The sequence below is a fragment of the Dendropsophus ebraccatus genome, chromosome 1 (genome assembly GCF_027789765.1).
Source record: "Dendropsophus ebraccatus isolate aDenEbr1 chromosome 1, aDenEbr1.pat, whole genome shotgun sequence".
NCBI classification, from domain to species: Eukaryota; Metazoa; Chordata; class Amphibia; order Anura; family Hylidae; genus Dendropsophus; species Dendropsophus ebraccatus.
Genome location: NC_091454.1, coordinates 34,333,111 through 34,353,177, shown reverse-complemented (window position 1 = coordinate 34,353,177; position 20,067 = coordinate 34,333,111). Strand labels below are relative to the sequence as shown.

The 20,067-nt window shown below is 44.4% G+C and overlaps 1 protein-coding gene across 1 annotated transcript in view; it reads right to left on the bottom strand.

The window, feature by feature from the left end:
* Window positions 1-12,386: 12,386 nt before the first annotated feature.
* The window catches only part of LOC138773108 (histidine--tRNA ligase, cytoplasmic-like), a 56,352-nt gene continuing 48,671 nt past the window's right edge, over window positions 12,387-20,067 (bottom strand). Inside the window, exons 10-14 of the mRNA XM_069954085.1 lie at window positions 17,438-17,565; window positions 17,096-17,350; window positions 16,075-16,191; window positions 14,562-14,708; window positions 12,387-12,554 (exon numbers count right to left, since the gene is read on the bottom strand). Of these exons, the coding sequence (XP_069810186.1) occupies window positions 12,501-12,554; window positions 14,562-14,708; window positions 16,075-16,191; window positions 17,096-17,350; window positions 17,438-17,565 (701 nt within the window). The 3' untranslated portion in view covers window positions 12,387-12,500. The remainder of the gene's footprint in view (window positions 12,555-14,561; window positions 14,709-16,074; window positions 16,192-17,095; window positions 17,351-17,437; window positions 17,566-20,067) is intronic.

The window sequence follows — 20,067 nt, the reverse complement described above, 5'->3', positions numbered from 1 at the left end:
TTTCTCAGTGGGAACGAAGCCTAACATAGCCCTATTGGGAAGGGCTGGCTACTATATGAGACTATGGGGGAGGGCTGGCTACTATATGAGACTACATGGGGGGGGGCTGGCTAACATGTGGGGCAATTTTGGTTGGGTTGGCTACTACATGGGGCAATTTTGGTTGGGTTGACTACTACATGGGTGGGGGTTTAACCTCTTAAGAACATATGCCGCGACCCCGCTCAGAACTGCCGCGATCCCGACTGCTATCTGCAGCACGGGACCGTGGCTATTAGAGGGAGCGGGCCGATCTCTCTGATCCCACTAATTAACACCGTTAGATGCAGCTGTCAAACATGACAGCTGCATCTAACAGCGGTATTTACAGCCCATCCCTGGTGTCTAGTGGCGGGATCCCCCACGTGATTGCGGGGATCGCTTGGTCTTTTGGGGCCAGGCCTCAGCGTTGGATTGACGCTGATCCCAGATCGGTATTCTATTGCAATGGTCTGCAGCAGACCAAAGCAATAGAGCACCGATCTCATGGATCGGCACTGTGTAATACAGCTACACTGATCTCTATGAGAGATCAGTGTAGCTGTATTAGATGTCCCCCAGGGGGCTTCTAATTAATGTATAAGTAAAAAAAAAAAAAAGTGTTTTCATAAATAAAAATAAAAAACCCTCCCCTAATAAAAGTCTGAAGCACCCCTCTTTTCCCATTTTATAAATAAAAATAAATAAATAAACATGTTTGGTATCGCCGCATGCGTAATCGTGCAAACTAATAATTTATCACATTCCTGATCTCACACGGTAAATGGCGTAAGTGCAAAGATCCGCCAAAGTGCAAAAATTGTGCATTTTTGGTCGCATCAAATCCAGAAATATTGTAATGAAAAGCGATCAAAAAGTCGCATATGAGCAATCAAGGTACCGATAGAAAAAAACTCATCATGCCGCAAAAAATGAGACCTCAATCAGCCCCATAGACCAAAGGATAAAAGCGTTATAAGCCTGGGAATAGAGCGACTTTAAGGAACTTTTTTTTTCTGTAGAAGGTTTTATTTTTTTAAAAGCCATCAAATAATATAAAAGTTATGCAAGTTTCATATCGTTTTAATCGTACCAACTTGAGGAACATTTATAACATGTCAGTTTTTCCATAGGACATACGGCGTAAAAACGAAAACCCGCAAAGAAAAAGATTTTCTTTCTGGTTTCGCAGCATATTTTATGCAAAAATTAAGTACAATTAGTGAAGCAAAAAATAAGGGCTCATGTGGGTTTCTAGGGGAAAAAATGCAAGTGCTTTGGCCTTTTAAACACAAGGAGGAAAAAACAAAAACGCAAAAACGAAAATTGGCTCCGTCCTTAAGAGGTTAATCTTGTCATAGCAATTTATCATGTCATATATCATAATGCACAGCACTGGGAGACGCACACCACTGACAGTGCCAGGAAAACCACACGCTGCTTTGACAGTGCCATGCTGCATGCGCTCTTCAATAATTATCGAGGTTCGCCCGCAACTTTGTCCAATTTTTTAATTTTGGCCCACTGTGTATTTGAATTTGACACCCCTAATTTACATAATTCACTGTGTAGGAAAAATATTATATATGTTATATGTAATAGATCGGAAAATTACACACGGTACAACATATAATATGTTTATTTTATTATTTTTACGTTTTAAGGGCCTATTACACAGAGCGATAATCTTTAGGTTCAGACCTAAAATCATCGGGCGTCGGGTGTGCATCGCTACTTGTAATAGTGATATGTGCCCGATGGCTGATGACTGTAGTATAAAATAAAAAAGTATTAACTTGCCTTGCCACGTTCCAGGATGTCCTCGGGCCTTCTCCAGTGTCTGCAGCTCTGCCTTCTGTTCCGGTCTCTGCACTAACAGGCTGCAGCCGCTCAGTGATTGGCTGAGCGCCTGCGGCCTGTCAGTGCAGAGACCAGAACAGAAGGCAGAGCTGCAGAAACCAATGAAGGCCTCCAAGGACATGTGGTAAGGTGAGTTAATACTCTATTATTTTATGCTAAAGGTAAGGGCTGCACGGACATCGCTAACGACGTCTGTGCAGCCCTTGCTGCCCAAAAGTTGGCCCCTCTAATTGCTCAGTAAATGAGTGCTGATCCAGCTGATAAGTGCTTGTTTAGAGTTTATGATAAGGCTGTATTATAGGACCCTAAATGTGTAATGGGAAAGGTGGCGATTATAACATTTATTGGGTAGAGGCTATGTAATATTTTTAAAAACTTTTTTTAATATACTTTTTAAGTCACTTGGTTGCATAGCATTGAACAGTGTTATCGGTGCTCTCCACATAGCGCCTCAAAATGCAGCATGCTGTAGGTATGGTATGTTGTGGGTGTTTATTTACTATTTATAAGCCCATGGGGGGAAAATGCATGCTCAAAATTAGGGATGGTCCGAACCCTCCGAGGTTCGGGTTTGTATGAATCAGAACACTCGGCATTAGATTCCCGCTGTCTGCCCGCTCCGTGGAGCGGGTGGATACAGCGGGAGGACCGCCTGGAAAACTGTGATACAGCCTATGGCTATGGCTGTATCCCAGTTTTCCAGGCGGTCCTCCGCTGGATCCGCCCGCTGCACGGAGCGGGCAGACAGCGCGAATCATTACTGAGAGTTCGGGTTCGGACCATCCCAACTTAAAATGTTAGTGGCACATGCAAGATGCATTAAAAAAAGAGAGGGGTTTTCCTGGCAAAAAAAAAAAAGACTGATGAGCTCAGGCCATGTGACCTATCCTGTGGATAGTTTATCATCTATTTTGCCAGAAACACTACTTTTTAAAATCATAAAATCATTTTATGTTGCAAATCCCATGAACTTTCAGCAGGATATGGTGACCAGGGCCGGACTGGCAATGAAATTCAGCCCTGGTTTTGGAGCGCACAGGGGCCAGCTTGCTGTCTTGTTTAGTAGTGGGTCCCTTGGGCTCTTGTCGCGGTAGTCCTGAGTGGTAACTGATCCACCCAGACTATTGGTACTTCCACCCACCGAAAGGGGGAAAATAACCCCATGTGTACAGTTGGTGTGTATGGGTGCTGGTGCGTACGAAGGATGAGTCCCAATGATCTAAAAATAGGACAGCTTTACTGTGTAGTCTTTCAGTAGTACAACACACTTTATTAGAATAGATAAATCTTCACATAGCCTTTAGTGCTTAGACTGGTTTGTGCTTCAGGAGGTGCTTGAAGAAGTAGAGAAGAAGAGAGGTAGTTGTAGCAGTGCTTGAAGAGAGTAGAGGAGAAGAGTTGGTCGCTGACCCGATGTAGCAATGTACTCTGCCAGAACTTTTGAGAAGACTTTGTAACATATATTTAATTGTACCCGTGTATAGACTATTAGCGATGAGCGAACTGGCTGAGGTTTCGTATGAACTTGAACTATCGGTTTCTGATTCCCGTTGTCTGCCCGCTCCGTGGAGAGGGTGGATACAACCTTGAGGACCGCCTGAAAAACTGGGATACAGCCATAGCCATAGGCTGTACTCCAGTTTTCTAGGTGGTCCTCAGGCTGTATCCACCCTTTCCACATAGCGGGCAGACAGCGGGAATCAGAAGCCGATAGTTCAGGTTCATACGAACCCGAACCTCAGCCGATTTGCTCATCCCTATAGACTATATCTGACGACCTTCTGCCCTACAGTGTCGAGTTACCTAATAGGGTGATACAATTCCCAGTCGTGGTTGTCTGGGTGAAGCTAAGTTTCCGGGGGTGTCCCCATTACCTGCACTGTGACATAGGATACATAGACCTTTCTTGGTAGCTTTGTCCTATCCAGGCTAGTTCCTCTGGTTCTTAGGATACTATCCTGCACCTTTTAGACTGGTTCTCGGCATGGGCTAGGGTGCTCCTGGACTCTTTTCCCTTTTTAATGTTTAGCACTGCATTATAGATATAGTAAAAATAGTAGTAGAAGACCTAGTTGTCTCTAGCTGCATCTGAACACACTCATGTCTTAGACTAGACTACTCACTTCCTCCCACACTGAGCTTACTAACTCCTCCTACAGGGGTAAGTCTGTGTGAAGAGCAGGGATAGGTAGAAGAGAAAGCACCTCCTATTGGTTAGCACAGAACACATGGTACAACAACATTAACCCATTACTAACTTCAGCTGTGCATATAAGAAGATAAACATATGAGACACTGACATCTAGTGGCAAAACTGTAAAGTACTCCATCACCATCATCACCTGGAGTGAGAACTTTGCCACAGGTGCCTAAGGGTGGTATTACACGGAACGATAATCGGCCGAATTGGCCCGATTCGGCCGATTATCGCTCCGTGTAATAAATGCAACGATCAGCCGATGACAACGATCATCGGCTGATCGTTGATATAGTTTAGAACCTATTTTCGTTGGGCGCCGACCACGCACCGCTGCGTGTAATAGCGGTGCGTGGCCGGCGACTAACGATATACATTACCCATCCACGTTCCAGGGCTGCTCCTGCCATCCGCTTCTCCCTGCGTCCGGCGCGCGCTCTAGCGTCACAGAGGCCTGTCAGCTGATAGTCCGCTCAGCCAATCACAGGCCGCGGCGGTCCCGGCCTGTGATTGGCTGAGCGGCCTACCAGCTGACAGGCTGCTGTGACGCTAGAGAGCGCGCGGGACCCCCGGGAGAAGCGGACGCAGGAGCAGCCCTGGAACGTGGATGGGTAATGTATGCCAGTTTAGCAAGGGCTGCAAGGACATCGGTAACGATGTCCTTGCAGCTCTTGTCAAACGATTATCGGGCCGTGTAATAGGTCCAGTAAACGAGCAACGATCTAGCAGATCGCTGCTCGTTTACAGGTATTATCGGGCCCTGCTCGGCCCGTGTAATACCACCCTAAGGCACTGAATAGTCGGACACCACACCTTGACTGCCCACTGAGCTGATGGCACAGCTGGATAGATATCAGTGAAAGCATTCAGAACAAATCTTTGTTGCTCTGTGAGTCTGTGTGTTTATTTTCACAAAATTATTTGGGCTGTGAATGGTGTAAAAGAGGCAGAGCCTATAATCTCTGGGTCCTAGTGCTGCTATGCCTTACCTTGCTGTATGCCTGCCCTTGCATAATCAGCCACGTACACTCTGCATACAGTAAAGTGCAGCGGTGCTGGGGCCCAGGGAATAATGGGCTCTGCCTCTTTGACACCAGCCCAAAAAAATGAAAATACAAATACAGACACAGGTAACAAAGATATGTTCTGAATGTTTTGTTGATATCTTTTCAGCAGTGCCATTGGCTTGGTAAATGGTCAAGGGATCACAGAATTCAGTCTAAGGGCTGGTTTACACTGAGTAAAAGCGATGGAATTTCAAGTGCAGCCCGCACTGTGGACGCTGCTTGAATTCAGCTTGTCACATTGATTCAATGTGATGCCTTGTGTGCCTCCGCCCCAAGAGTTGCAATGGGTTTTGACCTGGAAAAATTATGTGCAACTATGCCGGATGCGCTATGCCCTATTTCAGCCTAGGTAACTGATGAGATGTCAGATACAAAATGTAATGGCTCACAGATGCATGGCCTATGTGAACCTAGCCCTTTAAGGGAACTGCAAAATCTGATTGGTTGACTGCTTATATTGTACACTGCACTACTTAGGTAGTGTAGTATTTAAAGAGAAGCAATCCCTTAAAAAATGGCTATAATGCTATGGGAATGTGCTGTAGCAGCACCCAGCACACGTCCTAAACATGCTTCTACACCCCCCGTCCCTGGAATATACAGCCCGAAAGCTTACGTTATAAACTTGGCGCCCTGTATGTAAATTGCCCCCAAGTAGTCACGGTGGGCTATGAGCTGCGGCAAGTAGTCACGGTCCCTGGGCGTTGCGGAGTGGTAATCACGCCCCTCTGGGCGTGATAAGCCTGCATAATTGTGGCGACATCACCGAGAGGCGTGCTGTCCCTGACGTCAGCACGCCTCCGTTCTTTCTGTGCCGCTCATGCGCAGTACAGCGGATCCGGTCTGCGCCGTACTGCGCAGGTGCAGAAAGCCTCAAACTCATTGCTGGAGGTCCGGCAATGAGTTCGAGGCTATTTTGCACCTGCGGTCTGTTTGTCAGGTGATGCAGTTATTGTCATAAAAAATTACTTTTAAAATTGCAGCTCCGTGCCCTACGGGAGTATCTGTGCCCTAATTTTGCACCCTCCCTCCTCCCCGCCCTCCTCATCATTAGGAAGGCTCCAGGCAGATTGCTTCCTATTTCCCACCTGTGTTACCACAGCACATGGGCTGGATCATTAAGACACCTGTGCAATTTTCAAACAGAAGTAACTGTTCCAGTTGCATTCCTAATGATGAAGAGGGTGGGGAGGAGGGACGGATGGGTTGTGCAAAGTTAGGGCACAGATACGCCCATAGGGCACGGAGCTGCAATTTTAAAAGTAATTTTTTATGACAATGCATCACCTGCCGAACGGACCCCAGGACTTGTATTAAAAGCAGCTATCTGGTACAAGTGGTTTGGGGGGGGGGGGTCAGATTGTGGGTACAGAGTCACTTTAACTGTCGGTATTTTACAGGCATTTTGCCTGTCAATATTTTACAGGCAGCCTAATATATTTATGTCATGTTAGATGGTGGTGTCTTTTGTAGGCTACCTTCTGCTATAGGAGCATACTGGCTCTTCAGAATCACATTACTGGGGATGGAGTAAGGTCACAAAGGAAGACCCCTCCCTCTGTAAAACTCCTTAGATGGTGCAGTCAGTATTGGCCACAGGATCCAATGGTCCCTTTACACATACGGATTGTTATTCAATTTTGCGCGATAGTGATAATAATTGAGCAATTATCTTCCCAATATGCTAACAATTAAAAATGCGTGTGTTTTGAACGACAAATCGTTAGGTATAAAGGAGGGTCGTTCAGCGATTTAAAAAAAAAAAATAATCGCTCAATGATTGCAGAACGAACAATTGAGCAATAAATCGCTACATGTAAAGGGATCATTAGGGATTAAGTGGCCAGGATTGGAACTATCGCTGATCTCAGCCATTGCAGCGAGTTATCCTCTACATGCTACTACTAATGGTGCTTGAGCTTTGAAAGTGCCATATATGCATATTGTTCTATAATGGACATTCACTGTGATCTATTTGACTCACTTTCCAAGGAGATAGAGGCTGAATGTGTACATTGACGGGAACAGCTGCAATATAGACATTAGGCTTTTTCGCGCAGTGTCACATTGTGAACACCATGTACTTCCCTTCTTTTATTCTTATGAGTGTGAAAGCTGTAAGTACTGAAATATGCCGGCACATTAAATGGGATATTTCCTTGTTCTATCGGTTTACCAATTCGACTCGTGAAAGTCAATCAGTTAAACGTGTTGCCTTTTATGAGGATGAGACAAAACAGTTCATTACTCGGCAGTGTCTCTTATCCCAACTCATTTGTTACTATAAGTCAGTGTGACTTTTACGGCAAGCTTTGACATTTGTTGCTCCGGTTATTTATGCTGTATAACAACAGAGATGTTTTTGCCAGATTAAAGAATCTGTTATTTCAAGAATAAAAAGTTCTCTTAGTCAATAATTCATGAACCGAGTCCTTCCATCAAGTGGGATGTATTTTTCAATTTTGTGTAATCCTTCACTTAGAGTAATTCCACAACCTTCAAACCCCAAGTGTTATTTGCAAGAGGTGATGGGTTAGAGGGAAGATGGGAGAATAATAGAGAAGAATGTCGTAGAATCTACAACCGGTATCATTGATTTTATGGAACAGAAATCATTCTGACAACTCTGCTCTTCCGAGGTTACTGGTCAAATAGAATTTGGTCTTACATTGTATGTATACAAATAAATATTATCCTCAGTGCGTCCAGGATGAGAATCCAACTTTGAATCAAAGCAGAGGTAGCCATCTTACTCTGAGAGTTACTTACCTGCCCCTCATTGAGAAAGTAAATCAGTTTTGGTCTCATTGCTGAGACCTGCAACCAATCAGGCGAATGAGAGGGAAGACATACATGGAAGCACGCTTTACTTCGACGCTGTCAATATCTACCCAACAATCAGTTCTGGTATGTAGTGGTTTGTACCCAGGGCAGTCCTTAGGCTTCAGGTTCCCTATGCAAAATTGCCCACTGGTTCCCCCGCCCAGGGCTGTATTTACCACTAGGCACCTGTGGGCTGGTGCCTAGGGCAGCACCTTGCAGAGGGCAGCACCAGGGAGCAGACAGCAACTTTTTCTTTTAGTCTCTTTTTTTTAGTCTCCCATCTCCTGTTCAGACTTGCCAGTATATCTGGTGCCTTTTTTTTTTTTTGGTATGGTATGGTATGGCGGTGATAAATGTGACGCCTGGAGCTATTACCTGCAAATCTACCAATTTTCAGAAACCTGAAAATCATGATGCTATTGGTGAGTGAAAATGGGGGCATCTTGAGGTTTAGTGCCTAGGGCAGCAGCAGCTGTTAATACAGACCTGGCCCCACCCCAGACCTACATGATAGACATGGTATATCACTGATCCATCCTGAGTGTTTTACATATTCAATTTATCCTTTATTGTAGAGGTTGTTACCCAGATTCCATATCAGCCTACAGCCGTCATATTATTGAATGACTAGTCAGATCCAGGTAAAGCTGTAATTGACAAAATTGCTAAATTCTTAATCTACCTAGTTAGGCAACTTACTCTTCAGGGTCCCAGGAAAGCTGGGTAACAAACCATGTGGAAGTGTAATAGAGATGGTTGAACATTATCAATATCTTACTAGATAAATCCATTTTGCTCCAGGCAGATTTGCCTTTCAGAAACCCAGGAGAGCTAGGTAACTTGCACACCAGCTAACACTACAGTTTATATAGTTCCACAAGACTTGGAATCCATCATGTATGCCCCATTTGCTTAGACTCAGTGAAATATCTCTCCTGCCTAAATAGGCAATATTGACATTCAGACACCTAGGAAAGCAGGATTACATTTTCTGTAAGCCTGCAATGGATGCTGCAATAGGTGTAGACTAACAGTTCCACCAATACTAGTTAGTTATTGTGCTCTATTCTTTCCTTTCCTGAATTTCCAGTTTTATTGATGAGCTCATAGAGAGATATCAGCCGGTCCCCAGATGAAGATGGAACCAGGAGGCATTTCTTTGGTGGGAAGATGTCTGGTTCTATGACTTTGCAATATGGTTGAGGACCTCCGAATCCCAAATAAAATTAATGAACCCAAAAAACACAAAATAAAGACAACACATTGTAATCAGGTGTCAAATGGTCACAATTTTATTAAAAATCGCATGACACTGAAAATGGCAGACCTCCGACTCACCCTCCAGCACTATGGCGAGGAAAACCCCCTGTGGAGGAAACCTCGAGGGAGCCATGGCTGTAGAGCTGCCCCTCCCCCGGGTCTAAAGGGTAATACTAATATAGCACAGTATAATAATTAGTACATTTTATCAGATTTATAGATAAAACCAATAGACTATAAATATACTAAACCAGATGTGATAGAGATCAGGCTGCCATATCGGTCACCTGATTAATGGTTAGGTGGAAGCACCTTTTCCCCTGCTAGAACCTCCAAATTTCATCAAGGGTAGGATATATGTAAGTAGTCAAGCTCAAGGTCCTCTAGCGCATCCAAGATGGCACTGATCCAGGCAGCGTGTCTTACTTTTATGACATATGCTTCTGTCCTCACAGCTCACAGTTGCTATGGTGACTACAGATGCCCACAGTGATCTGTAGCATTAACCCCTTAATGACCGGCAATGCACTTTATTGCAGAGGTGAGACTAAGCAAGTAGCTTATGGTTAGGGAACACTTAGATCACTAAATAATAAGCTTAGAGATGACAAAGGTAGTTGTAGATGTGATATGTATGACTGGGCCTGTAACCAGCACATACATACCAACTTTTTGGACGACCACAGAGGGTCACGTATGGTCAATCACTAACACTATCACAACCTGCACACGTCCAACAACAGCTCTGTAACTATGACTACATATGGCGTCTGTGGTTGCCATAGTGATGCTGCCACAACTGCCTTGCATGAGATGGCTTAGGGTAGCTTCACACGTACCGGATCCGTTTTTTCGCGGATCCAGTAGTGTGAAGCAGAATAAATCCCATACACGCAGCGGATCCGCTGCCTGTATGGGACCCGGCCCCTTTAACCCCCCTGTCGCCGTCCGCAGCCCCGAGCATACATTACCTGCTCAGTGCCATGGTTGTGTGACGCTCCCGGCTCCCCATCAGCCAATCAGTGCACAGCAACACTGATTGGCTGATGGGGAGCGAGAGGGGAGCCAGGAGCCTCACACAACCACAGCGCCGAGCAGGTAATGTATTCTCAGGGCCGGGGGAGTTAAAGGGACCGGGTCCCATACAGGCAGCAGATCCGCTGCGTGTATGGGACCCACACAGCTTCACACCACTGGATCTGTAGCGGATTTCGCTGAAAATTTGCAGCGTGAAATCAGCTGCGGATCTGCTACGTGTGAAGCTACCCTTAAAGCGAATGTACTAACACGTACATTTTTTTTTCCTCTTTTACATTACCCGGTCTGCGCCAGTGCAGGGGTCCTGGTGGCGCGGACCTTTTTTAAAAAACGCAGCCGAGCGTGGGAACCAGGAAGTGCTTTGAAAAAAGATCGATAGGAGATAGATTAGGTAACAGATACACAAGATAGATATATTTGATAATAGACAGAGGGCCGGCTCCAGGTATCAGTGGGCCCTTGGGGCACAGTGCCTTAGTGGGCCTTTTTTCAGTGCAACTCACAGAGAGGCAGTAAAACAGCAGAAACTACAGACACCTAATATGATTTCTGGGCACCTGAGGTAATCATGGCAAGTCACCTGCTGCATTCAACCTAAAGGGGAGACCCTGCAAGAAGAACATGTTGAGGCAGATGCATCAAGCTCTGCGCCTAACACAAACTGGCAAGGAGTTGCAAATTTTTGTGCAAGGAGCGCCCCCTGCCCTCGCTGTGCGCAAAAACTGTGTGGCCTTTTGCTAATTTGCACCCACTCTCCATATGGGTGGAGAGGGGGTGGGTGGTGAGACGACACGTCTTTGTGCGCAGGGAGGAGTGTTCTTCTCATGCTCAAAATTTATTAACATTTCCGCCCAGATAAGCGTTTTGATAAATCCTGCGGTGCGAAACTGAGAAAACTTAAAATTACAGCTGGGCAAAAAAAGCACATATTAATGCATTTGCCTCATTATGTTCTATGTTCCAGCACAAATAGTATTAGGACTCCTTTGTATCCCCCATACAGTAGGTAGGCCCATTCTGTTCCCCCAAATGGTAGTTAGGTCTCTGTGTATCTATATAGTAGGTAGGTAGCAAGCCCCCACCAGTGAATAGCTTCTCCTGTGTTGGTAATCCCCCATCTAGGCATCCCTCCCCCTCTGTAATAAAAAACAAACAACAAAAATTATACTTACCTGGCTCCCGAGCAGTCTGCCGGAGTCTCCTCCACCTCCCCAGTTGCAATAAAGTGACGTCACTCGAGCGTTGGAGTTCAGGGGGAGAGTGGCTTTGAGACAAAAGAGACTGACAGAGCGTTGCATTCAAATGTAAGCACTCATTATAAGTGCCTATAGTTATAGTGCTAGGCACAGCAACCAGTGGCACAGTGAGATGTAGACGTCAGCCTAGATGGTTTAGTATCTCTATTACTCATCCATGCCAATGTAACCCCCCTATAAGCAGTGTGGTGGCTGGCACCCTGTACGACCACAAAGCAAAGGCTGGTCATGTTAGTACCTGCTATCGTGATTTAAAGAAAGACAAATGTTGGACCTGTGACTGGGTCATTGATGACCAAAGCTTACGAATATGCTAGGTGGCTTGGTCTGATTCTTCTGTAGAGAAATATCCTGACAAAGTAAATGTTGGTTATGAGAGAAAGGTGACAGAACATACAGGGCACCACAGCTTGGAGTGTATGGGGCTATATAGCCATAGATCAGTTAAAGGGCCCATGCAGACCTATGTGCACTGCTGATATTCCTACAATGGACACATAAGCATCAGAACTGGACCAGGAAGCATTCATGGGTCCTGGCATTCACTGAATTTACTCTGCGCCAATCTGCTGCACATGTAGCTGCATGGGTTTAATCAGGATGCAATAGGATGTCTGCTTGATTGACTTCTATTGTATAAAAACTGGTCTATTTTCTTCGAACCAGGATGTGAACAGAGCCTTACTTCCGCCACACTAAGAGAGGATTATTACTAGGCCCATTTAATACTTTAGGTCGAAATATGATGTGTAAAATTCACAGGACACCATGAAGACTGTAAGAGTGTCTTTACCTTATTGTGGTTGTAATCATAAATGCTTATGGAGAGAGGTTAAGAGAATAAAAAAACAATTCTTACAATATATTTATATACATTTATATAGTATAAAAAATTCATTCCAATGTATTCTCGGTGATAGCACACAGCCTTCATTATTTTATAACTAGTAGAGTCTGTGAGAGTCTTTGGGTGAAGTAATGTTAGCTTGTACTTTTCTGGATTTCTTCTACTAATAATTCTCTGGGAATGTCGACCTGTTATAAGACAAAAGGATATGGTGGGCTGGCTTAATAGAATTCCACAGCGCTCCGAGCGTTCCCTAGTATTCTAGTATTAAAGAGAGATACTTTCTCACAAGTTAAAGGGGTTATCTAGCAAAACTCTTTTTCTTCCAAATCAACTGATTTCAGAAAGTTATATAGATTTGTAATTTACATCTCTTTAAAAATCTCAAGTCTTTCCACACTTATCAGCTGCTGTATGTCCTGCAGGAAATGTTAATTTCTTTACAGTCACAATGTGGGTAAGAGCAGGGGGGCCGTGGGGAGCGGCTGCCCGGGCAATCGTTAGATCGAGCAGGCAGCCGATAGAAGATAGCGGGGGTTTGCTGCCCCCACTCCTATTACACAGAGTGACGTAGAAGATTGTTGCCAAGCTGATCGTTTGTGTTTCAGCCTGTTGAAAGACAACGATCAGCCGACATAGTGCATGTCGGCTGATTGTTGTCTTCTATAATGGTGCGTTTACACGTAACGATTATCGTGCGAATTTGCGCGATAACGGTCAAATTCGAACGATAATCGCATGTGTAAACGCAGCGAACAATCAAACGACGAACGAGAAATCGTTCATTTTGATCTTACTTGTTCTCAAATCGTCCTCCCAAAAAAATCACAGATCATTCCGTGTAAACAGTCGTTCGCCGATTTAACCAATGTGTGAGATAGGACTAAGCGATCGAAAAAGGATCGCAAAATGAATTTTCCGTACGATGTATCGTTCCGTCTAAACGCTGATCGTTATGAAAAAAAAAAAAAAACAGTTACTCCGACATCGTTAATCGTACGATCGGGCCAATTATCGTTTCGTGTAAACGCACCATTACACAAAGTGATTATCAGCTGAATACAGACGATAATCGCTTTGTGTAATTGGGCCTTAATACAACTGCCCATCTGCTTTAGAGTGGTAAATTAAAAATTGTTGCTCAAACTTAAAGGGAACCTGTCACCCCCCGTGCCGGGGTGACAGGCTCCCGACCCCCCGTTAGAGACCCCTATACTTACCTCATCCCGCCGGGTCCCGCTTCTGGATTCGGTCGGGTCCCGGAGATCTCAGCCGCTGCAGCCCGGCGCGCGCGCTGACAGATGAGTCCAACGCTCATAGAGAATGACAGAGCGCTGGACTCTCCTGTCATTCTCTATGGGTGTTGGACTCATCTGTCAGCGCGCGCGCCGGGCTGCAGCGGCTGAGATCTCCGGGACCCGACCGAATCCAGAAGCGGGACCCGGCGGGATGAGGTAAGTATAGGGGTCTCTAACGGGGGGTCGGGAGCCTGCCACCCCGGTACGGGGGGTGACAGGTTCCCTTTAAAGGGATTTTCCAAGTAAAATAATTTTACACCTATTCACAGAATATGTGATGAATGTGTAAATTGGTCTGACCACTGGTTTCCCGGGAATCTTCAAAACAGATTTCCCTGTGTGGGAATTGGGTGGCAGTTTGGGGCTGGAGTGGTCTTGTGTGATCACTCACTGCCAGGAGAATGATAGAGATTACATTCAGTAATATCAGTCAATCCAATAGCAGTGAATAAGATGGCAGTCACACAAGAGCACAGCTGCTGTATTACCACAGTACACTCAGGAACCATTAGTCTCAGGATCTTTGGGGGTTCCAGTGGTTGCTGTGGAAAGGTGATAAATTATTTTAATCTAAAAATGTTCTCACGTTAAGTATTTGTCCTAAATTATGCTTGTTGAATCCACACTGAACCCCTGCTACAAAGCACAGTACAGTGTAAAAAAAAAAAAAACATTCTAAATATTTCACTCAATGCAACATAATGAATAAAATCCACAGTTCTATCTCCACTGAAGAGCCCTAGGAATTTTTGGCCCAATTTGAAGTCTGATTCAATGGTACGGTTTTTATGCCATTGTTGATGAATCCAGTTTTAAGTAGAATTTTTGGCTTTTATCATTTTATAATCAATTCTGATTGACAATATACGAAATTGTGGTTTAGCATAGTTTATGTACCTCTTGTCGTGTTGCAACATCTCTCAGCTTTACCACTCCATGTTTAAGTTCTTGCTCCCCAATAATGGCCACTAGTGGAATGCCTGTTTTCTCGCAGTACTGCAGCTGGGCAAGTAATTTAGGGTTCTCCTTGTGAAGCATCTCTGCCTGTATGGGAGGAAATGGAAAAGTCAAATTTACATAAAGTTACAAAAATTAGAGATGAGTGAATTCAAGCACGTGGCATTTGATTACCAGTGACAGCAAAAGTTGGATGCAGCCCTAAGGCTGCCTGGAAAACATGGATACAGAGAGTCCATGAAGAGTCAAAGAGGAGTTGTGGCTCAGCATTTGTGCTGCACTCTGACTCGCCCCACCACTCCTTCCTTCTTCCTCTTCTTCATGAATAATCAACGCTTCCCAGCTTCCTGCTCGCTCAGCTGTCATCCAGTATCTGCCAACTGAGGACTGATCTGCAATCAGATATATTTAAGTCTTCTAGCTTGGGTAGGAGCTGTGGCCTAGGGGTAAATCACCTGTCTAGAGAACACCAGTAGGCCTTACCTTGGTTCGAATACTCTGATGAAAATGAAATACAAATATAAAAATGTTTTCATTATTGTATTATTGTGCAAAGAATTCCAAATCAAGTCCAAATTAGCTTAGTTTTTAATACAATAATGAAAAAAAAGATTTGTCATTTTTCGCATTGTTTTATTAAACCGTTCACATCAGCAATACATATATATATGTTCTACTGCACATGCCCCGTGCAGTAGGAATGTATATATACATTCCTGACTTCAGTGGCTTTTGATGTGTGCGGGACCGCTGCAGTGAGAGTGGTCCCGCACACATTAGTGTGTCTGAGACCGGAGATAATGAAAGGCAGCTGCAACCCCTGCCTGTCATTAACTATGCCTGTGCGGCGTAGTACAGTAGTGCCTTCTCCCACTGTACTGCGCATATGTGGCATAGTAAAGACGTCAGCACGACACAGTGCAGTGCTGGCTCCTGGGTGACATTACAGGACAAGAGCGCTTTCAATCACGCCGAGAGGGGCGTGATTACAGCGCTGAAGCCCACCCAGGACCGTGACTACCTGGAGAAGACATACGCCCCGATGACTACTTGGCTGCAATTAGCATACAGCGTGGGACTTTATAAAAGTAAGACACTTCAAAAGTAAGATTGTACATAAGTAAGGTACATGGGTATGTTTGTGAAGTGTGCTGGTTGATGTACCAGCACGTTGCTGTTTTTGACGTGATTGGTTCCCTTTAAACAATAGCCTTTTTTTTTCCACATTTACATTACGTCAAGGTAATATTTTTGTACCAATAAATAAATATCCTTTTTACTTCTTTGGGGACATTGAGAAACAATTTCCTAAAGGATACAAAAGTAAATGCATTTGTGATTTCTTAAGAAATGTACAAGTAAACAATAAATGCAAAAGAAAAGAGAGGTCATCAATAATAATGCATATTAATATATATATACACACAGCAAACAAGGCACTGCATGTACTCACCTTAATGCCAGCGTTCCAGAGAGCAGAAATAAGTTTCATCCTCTCCTCTAGGTAATTTGGCTGGGCTGAAGCCACCAACACTTGGGTTTCTGTTGTTCGGATATTCTTAAAGGATTCCTACAAAAACATTGGGGGAGATTTATCAAACATGGTGTAAAGTAAAAGTGGCTCAGTTGCCCCTAGCAACCAATCAGATTTCACCTTTCATTCCTCTCAGACTGTTTGAAAAATGAAAGGTGGAATCTGATTGGTGGTTGCTAGGGCCAACTGAGCCAGTTTCACTTTACATCATGTTTGATAAATTGCCCCCATTGTGTTATCAGATGTGTAACTTCTATAGATTGATGCATTAAAGGGGTCATTCATTAGTTTTAAACACTTAGCAGGTTTAAAGGGGGTGTCTGTCAGCTACAATTCACAATCCAAATTGCTGACACTGTTAGATAGCTGTTAAGGCAAGGAGACACATTGTACCTTACATATATACAGCTGTTCTTTCAGAATGTAAGAAAAGGCTTTTATTCTCTGGTGCAAAGTGTCAAAGAGGCTTTCCCGAGCTGCTAAAGTGCGAAGGGCTGTAATACCTCCTCGCTTCCCCTCCCATCCCTGTCCCTGCTTGATTAACAGTCGAGCCCTGCTTCCAAATCTCACACCTGAGCACAATTTGTATGTGAAGTGCAGGAACAAGATTTGGAAACAGGGCGTTTTATACTTGATAAGGTCCGCTTTGCAGGCTGAAACGTTGCAGTATTTTTGTACTGTGGAGGAATAAACGTTTTGCACTTTTTACATAAGCCCTGTTACTTAGCATGATGTTATCAATGTAAGTAGTGGGGGTCTAGGGGCCCAGGCTCCCAGGAATTCTGAAACTCAAAGGGCCACAGTACATTATAGACAGCCACAGAAATCTCATACACAGTGCTTGTTCTGATTTACCATTATTTACTGTGAAATACATTACCCTATTCTCTCTCTACTACATAGTACTACATGAAGCTACAAGTAACAGGCAACATATTACCTCTGCTTTCTTCTCTGCTATAGACAGTATTCTTTCTATTCCGATGCTGATCCCCACACATGGTACTTTTCTGCCCTTGACATCAAACATCCCCACCAGGTCATCATAACGTCCGCCGGCAGCTATACTGCCAAGTACAGCTCTCCTGTCAGTATCATTATCTTCTGCATTGAGGTGGTCTTCATGCAGTACAGCTTCATAGATCACCCCAGTATAGTAATCCAAACCACGGGCCAAGCCCAGATCAAAGGAGACCTAACAGAGAAGTGACAATAACATGGTAACTTAGCTGATGTCTCACGTTGTTAACCTAAAGAAATGTAACGTTTCTTATGTTCATACCTTATCCGCCACTCCAAAGAATTCCAAGTAGCGGTGAAGTAGTCTGAGGTCATGCAGTGCTTCCATTGCCATTGTGTTCTGAGAAAGCACTGTATCGTTCTTTAAGTGTTCTAGAAGAGCCAAGCCACCTAAGCCGAAAACAATCCGTATCACATCCTATTATACAATGTATTACAAGATGAATGGTGCTTGTGCTTACAATAGTAATGACTTTAAAATGCAATGCTATTAAAATCCACCTTCAGCATGGTTTCCTTATACAGTCTGGACTCCCCCCAGAGAGGCAAAATGACGTAGTCTAGTGTGCCATTGAAAGGGCTATCCAGCCTTATAAAACTGTTGGCTGGGCATCGATATTAGATCAGTGGGTGTCCGACTCCCCGCTAATCAGAGGCTGTGTGAGTGCCACAACCTCTAATGTACCTTATAGTAGTGTAGATGCAAAGTTCTGCAACTTTGTTCCATTCAAGTGAACAGGGCAGTGCTTTAATACCATGTACCACTACCACTAGAAGTCGGGCCCCTGGAGATTTAATATTGATGGCCTATGCTTAGGCCCTTTTATAAGGTTGTATAAGGGTGAGTCAGTTTGGCGTGGAGGGATGCAGCTAAAGCTGGACAGTTGGGTTGCTGAGGCAAGAACATGACGCCCAGTGACATGAGTCCTATTAATAAGGATAGGGCTTGTGCACAGATCTTGCCAGGCGTCATATGGTTGTCTCAGCAATCCGACTGTCAATGTGTGTTGGGTCTTTAAACAGACCTAAATCCAACACCTGTATCAAATGACCATTTTGTTGCTGGTAAACCCACAGGCCAAGTATCTGTGTCGCATTGGGTGATCAAACTGTATCTCGTGAGCAGATTTTACTTTTGTATGCATTTACTAAGCGCTTGTCTTCCACTGGGTGTATGGGCTCTATTACATGAAGAGATAATCGGTCCGATTCGGCCAATTATCGCTTATCTGACTGATCTGGCTTATCTGATTTTTGAAGCCAAAGCAAGGAATGGATTTGAAAAGAGGAGAAATCTCAGTCTTTTCATTATGACATGTTCCCTGCTTATAGCCCTGCTTATAGCCTTTTCCTGGCTTAGGCTTCAAAATCTGTCAGATAAATCTCTCTGTGTAAAGGCACCCTTAGGCCCAAACCTAAAATCATCAGCCACGACCGCATATCACTACGTGTAATAGCAATACGCAGCCGGTGGCTGACGATTCTGCAAACAGTAGACATTACCTATCCACCCTCCAGGGCTCCTTCTGCGATCTGCTTCTCCGGGTCCCGCGTGCTGCAGCTTCAGAGCAGTTTGAGCTGACAGGCCACTCAGCCAATCACTGGCCACAGCAGGCTGCTCTGAAGCTGCAGCGCATGGGACCTGGGCAGAAGTAGACCGCAGGAGGAGCCCTGAAACATGGATAGGTAATGTCTACTGTTTAGGCAAGGGCTGCAAGGACATCGGTAACAATGTCTGTGCAGCCCTTGCTAAACGATTATCGAGCCGTGTAATAGGCCCAGTAAACAAATGCCGATCTACCAGATTGATGCTCTTTTACAGTATTGATCGTGCCCCCATCGGCCTGTGTAATAGAACCCTATCCTGTTCGTATCTATTTTTTTTTTTTTTTTTTATAAACATTTTATTGTTGCAGTACAAAGATAACGTACATAATATGTTGCTGGTTACAGAAACAACTGCATTTTTCCAAAACAGTGACATAGCATGACAAGAGGTACGACGTCGCGCACCAATCCTAAAGAGGAGCTGTTCTGAAGCATCTTAAAGCAAGTTGCAAAAACTAAAAGAAACACAAAGTATATTGTAAAAAAAAAAAAAAAAAAAAAAAAAAAATAACAAGTAATGACCTGCTATGGGTAGCCTGTACCATATGCCTTCATGGAGGGAAGGGCAATGTACCAATCAACCGTGCCTAGGGCCGCCTAATGTCTCAGGGGAATCAAGAGGAGTGTTAGTGTAATCACGATTAAGGACTAATCAGTAAATTAGAGACCATGGGATTATTGCTTTGGTATTAGGAACAGTGAAAGGTAATAAACCATGAATGGTCTCATACGGCACCCTACACAAATATATAAGCATATACTGACATGGGGGCAGAATCCGACCTCACCGTAAAAAGAAGGGATGGGATGAGATGAGATGAGACCGAGCGACCTCCGAACTTTTTCCAGGTGGATACAACAACTGAGATTTAGAGTTTCAAAACTCCCAGGGTGCCTTTGATATCCTCCGTGCAGTACCAGCCGGTGAGTCTGAAATGTTGCATCAATTGTACTCTTTCTGTTTGTGAGAGAGTATTTTCCACAAACTTCCTCCACTTCCTGAAAAAGTGTTTCGTAGCAAACTCTTTTGTTTTCAGGGTGTGGAGTAGTTCCCAGTGTAGCGTTTCCTTGAGGGCCTTTATAAGTTCTTCTATTGGGGGGAGAGTCGGTTGCAACCATTGCCGCAGAACACTCCGCAGGGCCAATAGAAGTGTGAGGTGGACCCCTTTATGTGCTACTAGGCTATCAGTAGAGTCTCCATCAGGGGAGCGCGGAATGTAGTGGAATAGTATACCCAGTGGGTCCATGGGGATGTCACAGTGCCATATGTTGGCTATAAGATCT